The following is a 12,734-nucleotide window of genomic DNA, read 5'->3' as shown; positions in this document are numbered from 1 at the left end:
CTGTAAATAAAGAGATTGGTTGGTTAGCACTTGTGTCTTCCACATTGAGAGATCCAAGAGAAAAATCTGAAACAGGGGACACTCCCCAGGGTCCTTCCCCAGCCCCAGCTGGGATCCCGAAAGCCGTTCCCCAGGGATCATTCTTCCCTGTGCTTCCACAGGGCTTATGACAGTGCCACCTCTGGCTTCATTTCCTGCTCCCTGAAAACATAAGCCAGTGGTTTTCAACCCCAACTGTATATTAGATTAATCTAGGGAGTTTTTATCAAATAAGTCTGGGCCCCAAGCCAGACCAAATGTATCAGACTGTCAGGAAGTGAGGCCCAAGCTTCCCAACTCTAGAAAACCCTTAGTCCTTATATCTACCACTAGATAACACAATTTCTCTGCCTATCTTGTTAGGTTGGAGCAGAGTTCTTATACTCTTCAAAATCAGGCACAACACTTTATTTAAGAAAGCCAGCTAACCTGCTTGGTTTAATACTGCGTAAAAGAGCTTTTCACTTGTTTTTCCCAAGTTACCTGTAATAATTGGGTTTGAATGGCCCATTTTTGTTGAGTCCCAGATATTTTGCTTGGTCATCTGTCAGCTCTGTCAGGTGGGCATCAAATGATGGCAGGTGCAAGCTGGCAACATACTCATCTAGGAAGAACACAGTGATGGGGGAGCAGACCCCATTTCAACCTGCCTCTCAGAACATAACCTCCCCCTATTTTCATCTGAAGCTTTTTGAGAAAGAGGACAAGAAATGGAATAACTGCAAGCATCTACAACTCAAAATATTTGCTTAAGGAGCCCTCAAAGTTGCCTTTTTTGGCAGGGTACTCCCCCCTGCACATCCAGCGTGTGTTTAGAAAGGCATTTGCCAGGGTAACAAAATGGGGTGGGCTTGTACCTCTGCATCCTTCTCTGGCAAAGCTTCTGGCTTTACCCCAGTGGCCAACATGCTATGTATCACTCTCATCTTCCTGCAACAACTTCTTTAACTGAATTACACTCAAACTACAGAACAAAGTAGACACCGGTAGCTCAAAAGACCTTTGTGTCATTAAGATTTATTTAGAATAACATCCATAAGGGCCTTGAATTTTAGGATCATGGATTTCTAAGGCAGCTGGTGCAAATTTATTACTCTTCCCTGGATAAACTTCCTGGGCTTTTATGAATATGAATTAAAGAAAAAAACTCAATCTGTTGGAGGAGATGAGAGCAAGAGGTCTTTTAGCTTTAATCAAGGGGACAGGGGCTGATCAATTATAGATGGGAGGTGGGCATCACTATTCAAGAAGGGAAAGAATCAGAGAGGACATGTTTTCCATATGAACGCAACACAGCTGTCCCCTAGAATCTCAGAGGTTGCATTATTTACACAGAGGATGGACAATAAAACCTAGATTTGTTTCTGTTTCTCTCATCTTGGTCCCAGGCTGAAGTCACTAGTGGTAGGAATTTTACTGAACTTCATAAGGCTACTCAGACTAAGAGCATCTACCCTAAACCACCGTGCTAAACACTTAGGCTCGTTAGTTGTAATTCTTACTACAATTCTGCACTGTATGTAAGTATTACTCTGACTTTATTGATGAAGAAACTGAGGCCCGTAGCGATTAGAACTTGTCCCGAGGTCCAGAAACCATGAGAGGTTAGGATGGGGATTACAACTCTGACTCTAAATCTAATACTTTTCATGATAATCATTTCACCAAACCATTCAAGAGTCTGAAGATCGGTACAGGTTCCTACTGTTTCTCACTCACCCATCTTCTTAGGAAGCAGGTATACGTCTTGTTTGTATCGTCCCTCAGGTGCATTATAGAGTTCTATCAGTGCCAAAGCCTAGGTTGAGAGAAGAGGGTGAAAAAACACAGAAACACTTCTTAGACAGGGACACAAAAACAAAACTAGATGTAACAGGGTCTTGGGGTAAGTACTACAGTGATGTATCATAGTGACAGCACCTAGGACTTGGCCTGTAATAACCACCATCACACATCGTAAAAGGATTTGCTGCTGTTTTTGTTTAGTTCCTAATAAAAGAACAGACTAAATACAACTAAGCCAGAACACTACATTCTCAGCTAACACAGCCAACTTAAAGGGACACAAACTCCAAGTCTGCCTGACTGAAGACTCTTCTCTACATTCGAGAAAGCCTGTCTTGCCCACCCACGACCTGAAACGTGTTGAAAAGAACATAGCAGGGCACACTCTCATCGGAACTATGCCCGAGGCCCCGTCCCACTAATCCCAGGGCAGGAGAAACAGGCATTTAGTCACATACCTGTGTTGTAGCTGTGATGGACAGAACAAAGGTGGGAACTGTGGAGCAGCTCAAATTGAGCAGACGACCCTGGAAAGGTAAGAGAGCCCTGGGATGAGTTTTGCTCCCCTTCGGGTTTCAGATTCCAGGGTCATCCAAGTTAAGCAAATGCAACTCAGATGGTAGAGAAAGCATTACAGTTCCAGATCAGGACTCGAGATTTTATCTCATTTTCTTAAGTCCATCGGAGTAAGACAAATGAAGAACGAGCTGTGGTCAGGAAAGAGTATGTTACTTGGGAAAAGGTAGGTGTTTTTTTTTGAGTGGTTCTATGTTAGGGACCAGAAAATGTACGAAGGAGATCTGTATCCAATGACAGAGTTCAGGGAAACATGGCATAACATTTCCTCCCTGCCCCTCCTCCTGCCGCAGATCTAACTACGGTGCCTGTGCCGCACTGCCAAAGCCCTTCCGAGTGCGTACCTCTGCCAGGAGGACGACGCGTTTGCCATCTGGCCAAATGACATGGTCCACCTGAGAACGCACTCGCTCCCATGTCAGCTCTGGAGTGCGGAGGCTGGTCTGAAAGGAAGACAGCACAGTTGACTGTGGCTCTAATGAAAGGAAGGGGAAAAAGGCCTTGCAGTCAATGAATGAGAGAAACCATACCACATCAATTTCCGTGTTGGAGTGGCCCATATTGCACACGATACAACTGTTTTTCATGCGGTCCAAGTGCTCCCGTGTCACTACATTCTTATTTCCTAAAAATAAAGGGAGAGCGGCTGAAGGAAGATGTTGGGCAACAAAGGTACCAACCGGCTTTCAGTAGAAGACGGGAAAGAGGAGTTTCGCTGCATGAAAGGGCATGTATACTCTGTGAGAAAAGTGTATGCTGCATAACTGCTCTTCAGGCTCACTGATTTGGTTTTAAGATTCAACTGTATAAAAAGCCATCAGGAAAAAAGTCTCTTTGTTCTGGAAAACACTGAGGTTCTGATCGCTTATGCTAGTTCTGAGACTTCTACTCCGAGCACAGGCCTCCCCTACTTTATGTGACGGTCAGACCACTTTCACGATCTGGCCTCAGAGTTACCACTCCTCCACGCACCTCGGAGCACGGACACTTACCCGTGCAAGTTATTACGACATCAACTTGCCGGATGACTTCATTTAGCTTTACAACCCTGAACCCATCCATGCTGGAAGAAAAGGAAGGAACATTATGAGCAAAGCAAGGAAGCAGTGGGACAGAAGCTGGTCACAAAATGAGACTGCTAAATTCCCTTGCAAAGTCAGGTCCAGGGCTACCTCACAGGGATGATAAGTGACAAGCTGTGCTAAACTATAGACTGGCCTCTTCAGACTCCCCAAGACTCCATTCAGGAAGGGAAAATGCCAAGAAGCTCCCGGAGTGCCCTGGGATTATAATGGAGGGAACAGAGCCATCCTAGCCTTCTCTTCCTCTGAGAGATTTCTGCAAGGAATGGTTAATACGATCCATCATGAACTCTCAGAAGCACGAAGTACTGGGGTCAATCTAATCGTATCACCACTCTGTTCTTACCAGGCCTGCAGAGCACAGATGGGGTCGATTTCTGTGATGTAGACAATCGCTCCAAGGGCCTTGAGAGCAGCACAGCAGCCCTTTCCCACCTGCAGCACGTAAGAAAGAAGTCGGGTGACAGGTCCATCACGGCATGGGTACTGGGGCAGGTAGGCTCTTCGGGAGATGGGGATGAACCTCCCTGAAATCACCATCTAGTGAGCCCTTGTGGGGATGCTCCAATCCAAGCAGAGCAGAAACAGATCCAGATTATGCTGTGACCCTTAGTCAGAGAGGTGATTTAGCGGACACTCACATTTCATAGCAAGGGCTGGGGCTTGGGATGGTAAAAGAAATCAGGAGATCAAATAGGTGTTACCATTAGGAAAACAAGACCAAGGAAGAGCAACTGTAACCTCTCCTATCTTAGTCCAGAAAAACTTGATTAACTCTCATCTAAGATGCATCTAACTCAAGGAAAGCCCAGCAGCTTGGGAACTTCCGTGGGTAACAGATGACAACAAAATCTCCTTCACCTTTTCTAGTTTACAGATAATCAACTATGTATCACTTTGGGTCCCACCCTTCACTCCAATACCAGGGCACTTGTGTGGCTAAAATGCTACATATTCACTCGAACTAAGTCTCATAAAAAGTAACTGTTATGGGGGGGGGGGGGGGGCGGGTGATGCCCACATTCCATTCTACAAGACAATGCGGTGAGATCTGAAGATTCGATTCATTTTGTGCATCTCTATTCCTAAGTCTGAATAAAACACTTTTGCTATTATTTTGAGATACGTTATCTAAAAGCATGTTTTAACCTCACAGCAGTGACCATCCTGACAGCACAAATCTCCTGCACTCAACATTTCTGGTAAGTCTACGAAAAGACACACTGAGGCCCAGCTATTTACCTCACCATAGCCACACACCACCACTTGTTTCCCACCAAACATCACATCTGTGGTCCTCTTCAGGCTGTGGAAAACAGACAAGGGCTCAACTTAAACATTATTAGCCCAAACACAGTCCCTCTGCACACAATTAAAAGAACTCTGGCTGGAAGCTGCCTGGGCTTGGTATGAAATGGACCCCTCTGACAAACCTTTAAAGCCAAAGGAAGACCACGGGACAAGACTGGAGTGGTATCAGATTAACACTGCAACCCAACCCAGATCTGTCCCCTGTAAGTCTGAGTATCTCTACATTTCAACTTACCCATCCAAAATGGACTCTCGGCAGCAGTACAAGTTATCAAACTTCTGTTTGGTAACAGAATCATTGACATTCATGGCCGGAACACAGAGCTTCCCAGCTTTGGAGAGCTGATATAGCCTAAAGGGAGAAGAAGCCACAAAAACAAACAAAAACAAAGTTAGCTGATGAAACAATATGCAGCAAAATCTGCCTAATTTTCTTCAAGCTTCATGCTACCCTCCCCAAGGACATTAGTAACCAAGATCATTTCCTCACACTTCTTTTCATTTTCTCTCCCCCTTAGCCCTCCCCCCCCCTTTTTTTGGAAGGGAAAAAAACCCCTTTCCATTGAAGAAATTTACTTCTCTTCCATAAAAGGGGATGTATTTCCTTAGACCAGCATTTTCTCAATATATATAAAAAAACATGCCCACCCCTGATAAACAAAGATTATCAATGACTCTGCTTTGGTTCCCTCCGTGTGCGTGTGTGAGTATGTGCGATGTGCTCCCAACTGAGAAACACTCTTTTAGATAGAGATCTTTTAGATTTTCCGACAAGCCAAGAATATTTTGCCCAGTTTTGCTTTTTGTAGTGTGTATAATGTATACTTTTACAATAGGATTTTTTTTTATATTTCAAATATAAAATTATAATACAATATTGAATACAGTTTTTCCAGATATATTCACTCCCTACACCTCCCAGCGTTGGCTGAGACTCACAGTGGGTTAAGTGGGAAAGAAAAATGTGTGAACGAGAACCTGAGATAACTTCCTCTTAGGGCCTCCTGGATTCTTCAAAAGGAAAAACTCAGAAGTTTTATCTAATGAAGATACTCCCAATTTAGTTACAAGTCTGAAACATAGCCCTAAAGCCTGACAGAGACCAGAAGAATTTGCTGAGGCAAGAACACAAGGGGCAGCTACTCCAGAATCTGTTACCTGTGAACACCAGTCACGCTCTCTTCCACAATGCCTCGGATCTTCTTAAACACGTTTGGATACTTCTTATAAACCCAGTGGGTTAAGTCTCCCCCATCATCCAGGATCTATAGAACAGCCAGAAGACTTCTATGGGCATTCAGGCTGCTAGAGCTGGGGGGAACTTTGAACCCACTTTCTGTACTAGTAAGAGAGCCCTGTATGTTTTGGAAGAGCACTCCTCAGAGCTCCTTAGAGCAGGTTTAGACAGTGGAAACACAGTCAAATTTGTCGGTGTAAATGGTTAAAAGGATTCCTAAGTTTGTTCTTGGCTAGAGGGAAGAGTATTAGGCTAATCATAGACTCGTTTTTAGTCTAGAGTCTTGAAATATATAACTCCTTGGAATGCAAAAGGAGAGCTGGGGCAGGAAGGAAAGAAACCAGAATCCTATTTCAAAGAGGTACCACATTACTTCTTTCTATTTCTTTCTGCCGTGTTTGAGCCACATGTGTTCACTTTAGTCTTACCCTTCCCCCACCTTTCCATTCAGTACTCCGACCCATTCTGAATAGGTTATCAAGCAACAAAGTAAGTGCATGAAGAACAAACATCCAAAACATATTTAGGGAACCATGCTTTGAGGGAAAAAAGGAAACAAATCTGTGGTCAAAGTGTAGGATGAATATGTATCATTACCATGTTAGCTTGCCAACCATCCATGTTCACACAGCGGTCAATACACCACCAGAAGTCATCTTCCGACTCGCCCTTCCAAGCAAACACTGCAACTCCTGTAGGGATGGGAACAAATCAGCTGACTCCTCCTTCCGGGAATTCCCTATACCAATACCACTTTCTGAGATCCACGTGAAGAGAAAAAGGCTACAGAACCTATGTTGGAAAGGAAACAACTTCGAAGGGGCAAAAAGTCAAAAGAGCACCTTTAGTTGAGGAATCGGTAATGAATTTAAGAGATTTTTGTTTTAAAAATATTTTAGAACCTTAAAATGTTATTCTCTTTGGCCAATTTCACACTTGGAACTCTGTCCTAAGGAGATAAAATGAAGTGGGAATTAAAATAAAGTTGTTCACTGGAACATTATTCGTATTAGCAAATATCTTAAAACAACCTAAATGTTTAACATGAGTATTGATAGTGAAGTAAAACCACGTGGCCATATGATTATTACAAATGATGCTGTCAAGTTTTCAGTGACATGGAAAACTACTTCTGAAAATGTTGTATTTTAGGTTATAAAATTGTATACGTACAGAGATTTATTTATCTCTGTAAAAAGTGAATTGAAAAAAGGAAAAAATGTGTCAAATATCCCTGTGTACTAGGATTATTATTATTATTATTTTGGAAACTCCTCTAAATTTTCTGCAATAAACACCAGAAAAAGGTAAACAAGAAAAACAGAACTATTATAAAATTTCTGAGGATCTCAAGGAGACAGGAGGTCCTTCAAGAAACTTCATCGTTCTGGAACGCCTGGGTGGCTCAGTTGGTTAAGCCTCCAACTTCGGCTCAGGTCATGATCTCATAGTTTGTGGCTTCGAGTTCCACGTCGGGCCCTGTGCTGACAGCTCAGATCCTGGAGCCTGCTTTGCATTCTGTGTCTCCCTCTCTCTGCCCCTTCCCACTCATGCTCTGCCCTTCCCTCTCTCAAAAATAAATAAACATTAAAAAAAAAAAATTTCATGGTGGTTTTCTTCTGAACATTTTAACAATAAAAATTGTTTTATGCTTAAGTGAACTTACAAGCAGTCGACAATTTTTCAATGAGCTACTAATACAGAAGGCACTTCTTAACTTGTGTTCTCTCAAAAGTGATGAGCCTTTGGTGAAGAAAGGCCAGCTGAACTTGTATACCTCACACAGTTGAATACTCTGTTCACTTAACATTATAATTAAGCATTTCCCCATGTAATTAAGATTCTTTTCAAGGGTTGGTCATTCTTAATGACCATATGATATTTCATCACGGATATGGACCTTCATTTTATTACCCATTTTCTTCCTGTTGATATTCTTAATACCCTCCAAATTTTACAGCCCCTGGACATACATGATACTGTAAGGACTATTTTAATACATAAATACTACATTTAGATAATTATTTTGAGGCAAAGGTGGTGAAAAAGCCGAACTTACCAGCCTCAGCCAGTGCTGCGGCCACTTCATTCTGAGTGGAGTAGATGTTGCAAGCAGACCAGCGGCACTGGGCCCCCAGGGCACAGAGTGTCTCAATCAACACCTATGCAGATAGGGAGCAAGAAAGGGTGAGAAAGAGGAGGGCCAGATAGGAGTGGCATGTGCGGGAACAGTACGGGCAACTCTGCAGCAACCTAGCCGCACTGTGACATTACAGAAGGTATAATCCAGCGAGGCAGCACACTGGTATCTAACTTCACCCAAAAGATGTGCTCCTAAAAGTCATTACATTTTCCTAACAATCATATTTTTGCAACTCTAGATCTCCCGAAGTCAGGTTATGATTATACGTATGTATACAAAGAAGAAAACCCCATTATTGGGTAACAGGAGGCCCCACCTGATGGTCATTTGCATTTGGAGACTGGATAGATAGGGAAGGAAAAGCAAGTAAAAAGAGTTTGTTTTTTTCTCCTCATCACGAGTCCCTCCTTTTTCTCCCAGCAAACTCACCGCTGTCTGGGCTGTGATGTGTGTACAGCCCACTATTTTAGCACCAGCCAAGGGCTTCTCCCCCTGAGCACGTTTCCTGAGTGAAATCAGAGCAGACATGTCTGTGAAAGAACAGAGGATTTGAGCCAGGCCTGCACCAGCAATATCACCAATTCCTGCCCCAGCAACATCTAGGGCTGCTCTGTATCTGTTGAGATATCGCAAGATAAGGTAGAAAAACTCTAAGTATATTTCCTCGATGAATTGGCAGCTTCAACAGCAGAACAACAGTGGGGAGCTGCCAGCCAATCACCTGGAATTTCTTTTTCACTGTTTCAGCCTTGTATACAGAGGGCTGAATGGAGAATGAAGTAACTTCTCAAATCTGATCCAAGTGGAGGGTGAGTCTCCTCATTCATTTGGGAGGAGGGGGAAATGGTTATGGCAGTGGCTAATGGGCTCCTATATATAATCATCAGACCAGGAAGGAAGACTTCACCCTCAGCAGACGAGCACTTGTTTCTCTCTGCTACCGAAGCCCATTCTGTCAGTCTGTCTGGTTTCTGTACTACCCCCTCCCAGTACAGAGCATGCCTGTAGTGGGAAAGCAACAAGAGTAAAAAGACTGTACCAGGAATGGGGTCGGTGAGGAAACCAAATTTAACTGTCAGTCACTTTTACTCTAGCTCCAGCAGAGGGTGCTGAGGACCAGAGACCGAAGGAGACCCTAGGCGACCACATCCTTAGCTGAAAACCCTCCCACATTTGCCGCTTCTGGGAAATGTGGGTCTCTGAGATTGGCAGCTATGGTAGGATCCCGCAGAACTAACCACCGTGTAGTGTTCTGGGACTTGCTGACTCCACAGGCAGATCTCCGAATATGGTGTCATGGGGGAGGAAAACAGAAACTACACTGTGTAATTACTATGTGCTGAGAACAGGAAGCAAGAAGAACAAGAACCCTGAGGCTCCGGCTCCAACAGAGAGATCTGCTTGTACAAGAATCCGGAACACTGAACGTTCCCAGAGGATTTTTCAAGTTAGTTTTCAAGTGTGAAGTTGTCTATGGATCCTGATGACCAGCAACTGGGTTGCTTCTGGTCCCCTACCACTCCCTTTCTTTACCTTGCTCAGCAATCTCAATCTCCCGGCGTCCAAATTCTGCCTGCTTGATGTTCTTCACGCAGAAATTGCTGCTGCCCTTGGAGTTGGTTTGCTGCTTCTCTCGGGGGGAAACCTCATCATCAGAGCTATCTGTGTAGGACGCAGCTGGAGCCAGAAGAGAAAGAAACAAGGATAGGAGAACCCCAATAGCCCCCAACTCCACAAAGCGCACTCCCCAAAGGTCTCATTTAAGTGAAGTGAACTCTTAACTGCGGCCATCTTTTATGTCACTCTCAGCCCTACTCCTCCAGAATAACAGAGGAATGCGATTGTTGGGGATCTTTCAGTGTTGTGGCCCCTCTATCCACTCTGATGATACTGTGCCATTACTGCTTGTAACCAGAAGCTACTGATCCCAATTCTGCACCGGCCCTCGTGAATCCCAAGATAACAGGGGCACCTGGTCCCAACCTGGACTGGAGTCAGACATGGCAAAAATGGAAGAATAACTTAGGGCATATAAGGAATGCAATTTCTGTAGATCACTGGTTTTTAAACTGAAGCATCTAAAGCACTCATCAGAATTACATGGAAGGTCAAAATACAAATGGCTAGGCCCCACCGCCAGAAATTCCCATTCAGTAGGTCTCAGATAGGACCCAAGAATTAGCATTTCTAACAAGTTCCCAGCTGTTGCTGACAGTGCTGTTCAGAAAACCACATTCACAGAACCACTAATACGGATGACAGCGACAAGAAAATCTTACAAGGGATTTTATACTAGGTTGTGCTCAAAGAATACAGAGATGGAAAGAAAGGACTCAGAAGGTGAGCAGCTCTGGTTCTACTGTCAGCCCTAAGATCCCTCAAGATGTTCAACATTAAAAAAGCAGCTTCATATAAAGGCTAAAAATGTCCTTTCAGACAGATATGCAGGAAGGCATATAATAATCACTCCCCGACTCTTAAATCACCTCTTTCTTCTCTGAATCGAGTATTTCCTGATCTTGATCTCAGCCGGTATGTCAGGTCTCTCACTGTCTCCTACATACTACTTGCTAACACAAATACTCCTAAAGGTACTAAACTAAAGTTAAACTACTAGAGCAGTTTAACTGTATCACAAAGCTTTTAAAAATGCTCTGACAGGTTCCTGTTAACACATGGCCGTCAAGATCTTTGAGGACTTCGTTAAAGCTTTCTTCACTCACTCCTTTCTTCCTCTTTTAACTCAGCCTTTCACAATTAATTCTTTCTTAGCTGTGATCAGCCCGTTTATGACCCCCAGTCTTTTGTACCTGTCACTCCAAGACACCTTTTGTTTATGACAGCCATTATATTTGGAACCTTTTCTTGTACACAGGCCCACAGCGACTCTGTATATTCATTTATTTCAGTACTTAACCCTGTGTACCACCCTTTGTTCTCATCTGCCTATCTTATTTACACTGGGTTACCAGCGGCACAGAACAAAAGGACAAGTTTTTAAAAATGCGTTTACTTGTTTGTTTTTTCACATTCCTTTTACCTTGAGCCCAGTCCTTAATGTTGATACCATAGGGGTGCCTGGGGGGCTCAGTCAGTTGAGCACTGGACTCTTGATTTCAGCTCAGGTCACGCTTCTCACAGTTCCTGAGATCAAGCCCCACATCAGGCTCTGTGCTGACAGAGTGGAGCCTGCTTGGGATTCTCTCTCTCTTTCTCTTTCTCTCTGCCCCTCCCCTGCTCATGCTCACATGCTCTCTCTCAAAATAAATAAATAAGCTTAAAAAAAATAACAATACCATACAAATAGTATTCTGGCAAAAGTCAACAAATGGGTTTTGGTACAAATCCCTTTGTAGACACTAACGGCAATCTATGACCTTGGGCAAGCCTCTGAACCTTTTGACGATGTTTCCTCAGTTGAAAAACGAGGTGGGCTTAGGTTGGATGTCCCTGTGGATCTTCCAGTACTCAAATCCTAAATTCTATATCTTTTTCCACATTAACTTTCTAGTAGCCCATCTAAAGTTGAGAAGGGCACAATTAAAAAAAAAAAAAAAAAAAAGGCTACTTACATAGGGTTAAAATAGGATACGGGAACTAGAAAGAAACAGAACTAGAGACACATTATAGTAGTTTGAACCTTTCCTATTCCAAAGGTTAACAGGGGAGGACACTTCAACATAAAGGGTAACCTAGTGAATGAAAGGAGCCAAAATACTAGTTTTTACTGTCACAATTCAAGCAGTCTTGGAGCCGAGAAAGAAAAAGTCAGGTGGCAGGGTATATCTTATACAACCAAATTAGAAATTATACTTCCAAAGTACACCTCTTTTTCAAGGCCAGTTCTGTCAGCCAAAATAGAATTGATTTTCTCCCTTTGTACGTGGGCAGATAAACGTGGGAATGGGAACTGGCCCAGTACTACCGACCAGGCACTGGCCACAGACCACACACAGACACGGCCACGCATGGGAAGAGAGTCTCCAGATGACAAAAGCCTCACCAGCTACAAGCCTGGCTGGGGACATTTCCAGTGCTCAACTGCTAATTATCAGCTTTTAGCACAAAGGTGGGAAGTCCTGACATGAGGTCCTTTCAGATTCTAGGTAAGTAAAGAGCAGGGGGTAGAGAACTAGCTTAAGACCGTGCAACAGAGAAGAAAGATCGGAGTGGACTCAGAGCCCGCACTTACCTGAACTGTAGCTGTCGGTGGAGGACTGGGAGATGGAGCGAGACAAAGACCGGCGGCCTGTCTTGGTGGGGAACTTGGTGAACTCTTGCATGTCATCGGCAAACTGGATTTGCTGTAGGAGGAAGACACACACTTGAAAACTTACAACAAGGATGCTATGAAATGCTCCATTTTTTAAGGCCATACATTTCCTTCCCTGAAACCTCAGGTGATCACGTGGCCCCTACCAAGCCACCAACTCTCCTACCAGAATGAGGGCAGGCAGAGGCTACTTGCGGACTCCTCTCCAAATGCCAATTACTATCTCTTTCCAATTGTTTCAGAACCTTTTGTGGGGGGAGGGGGGCAGAGCTCAAGACCCAGCTTTTT

General features: G+C 43.8%; 1 protein-coding gene across 2 annotated transcripts in view; it reads right to left on the bottom strand.

Moving 5' to 3' along the window:
• Window positions 1-12,734, bottom strand: part of AHCYL1 (adenosylhomocysteinase like 1) — a 38,097-nt gene that overhangs the window by 2,046 nt on the left and 23,317 nt on the right. The window contains exons 2-16 of one of the 2 annotated variants that reach the window (XM_042953318.1): window positions 12,366-12,477; window positions 9,707-9,850; window positions 8,603-8,703; window positions 8,090-8,192; window positions 6,628-6,722; window positions 5,952-6,058; window positions 5,029-5,145; window positions 4,725-4,788; window positions 3,829-3,917; window positions 3,393-3,463; window positions 2,931-3,025; window positions 2,745-2,843; window positions 2,283-2,351; window positions 1,759-1,837; window positions 523-643 (exon numbers count right to left, since the gene is read on the bottom strand). In XM_042953318.1, the coding sequence (XP_042809252.1) occupies window positions 523-643; window positions 1,759-1,837; window positions 2,283-2,351; window positions 2,745-2,843; window positions 2,931-3,025; window positions 3,393-3,463; window positions 3,829-3,917; window positions 4,725-4,788; window positions 5,029-5,145; window positions 5,952-6,058; window positions 6,628-6,722; window positions 8,090-8,192; window positions 8,603-8,703; window positions 9,707-9,850; window positions 12,366-12,477 (1,466 nt within the window). Of the gene's footprint in view, window positions 1-518; window positions 644-1,758; window positions 1,838-2,282; window positions 2,352-2,744; window positions 2,844-2,930; window positions 3,026-3,392; window positions 3,464-3,828; window positions 3,918-4,724; window positions 4,789-5,028; window positions 5,146-5,951; window positions 6,059-6,627; window positions 6,723-8,089; window positions 8,193-8,602; window positions 8,704-9,706; window positions 9,851-12,365; window positions 12,478-12,734 lie in introns of those variants that run through there. The other variant, XM_042953316.1, reaches the window with a different exon arrangement.

This window comes from Panthera leo, chromosome C1 (genome assembly GCF_018350215.1).
Source record: "Panthera leo isolate Ple1 chromosome C1, P.leo_Ple1_pat1.1, whole genome shotgun sequence".
In the NCBI taxonomy this organism is placed as follows: Eukaryota; Metazoa; Chordata; class Mammalia; order Carnivora; family Felidae; genus Panthera; species Panthera leo.
Note: the sequence above shows the minus strand (reverse complement) of the source record. Positions and strands in the feature narration are given on the sequence as shown.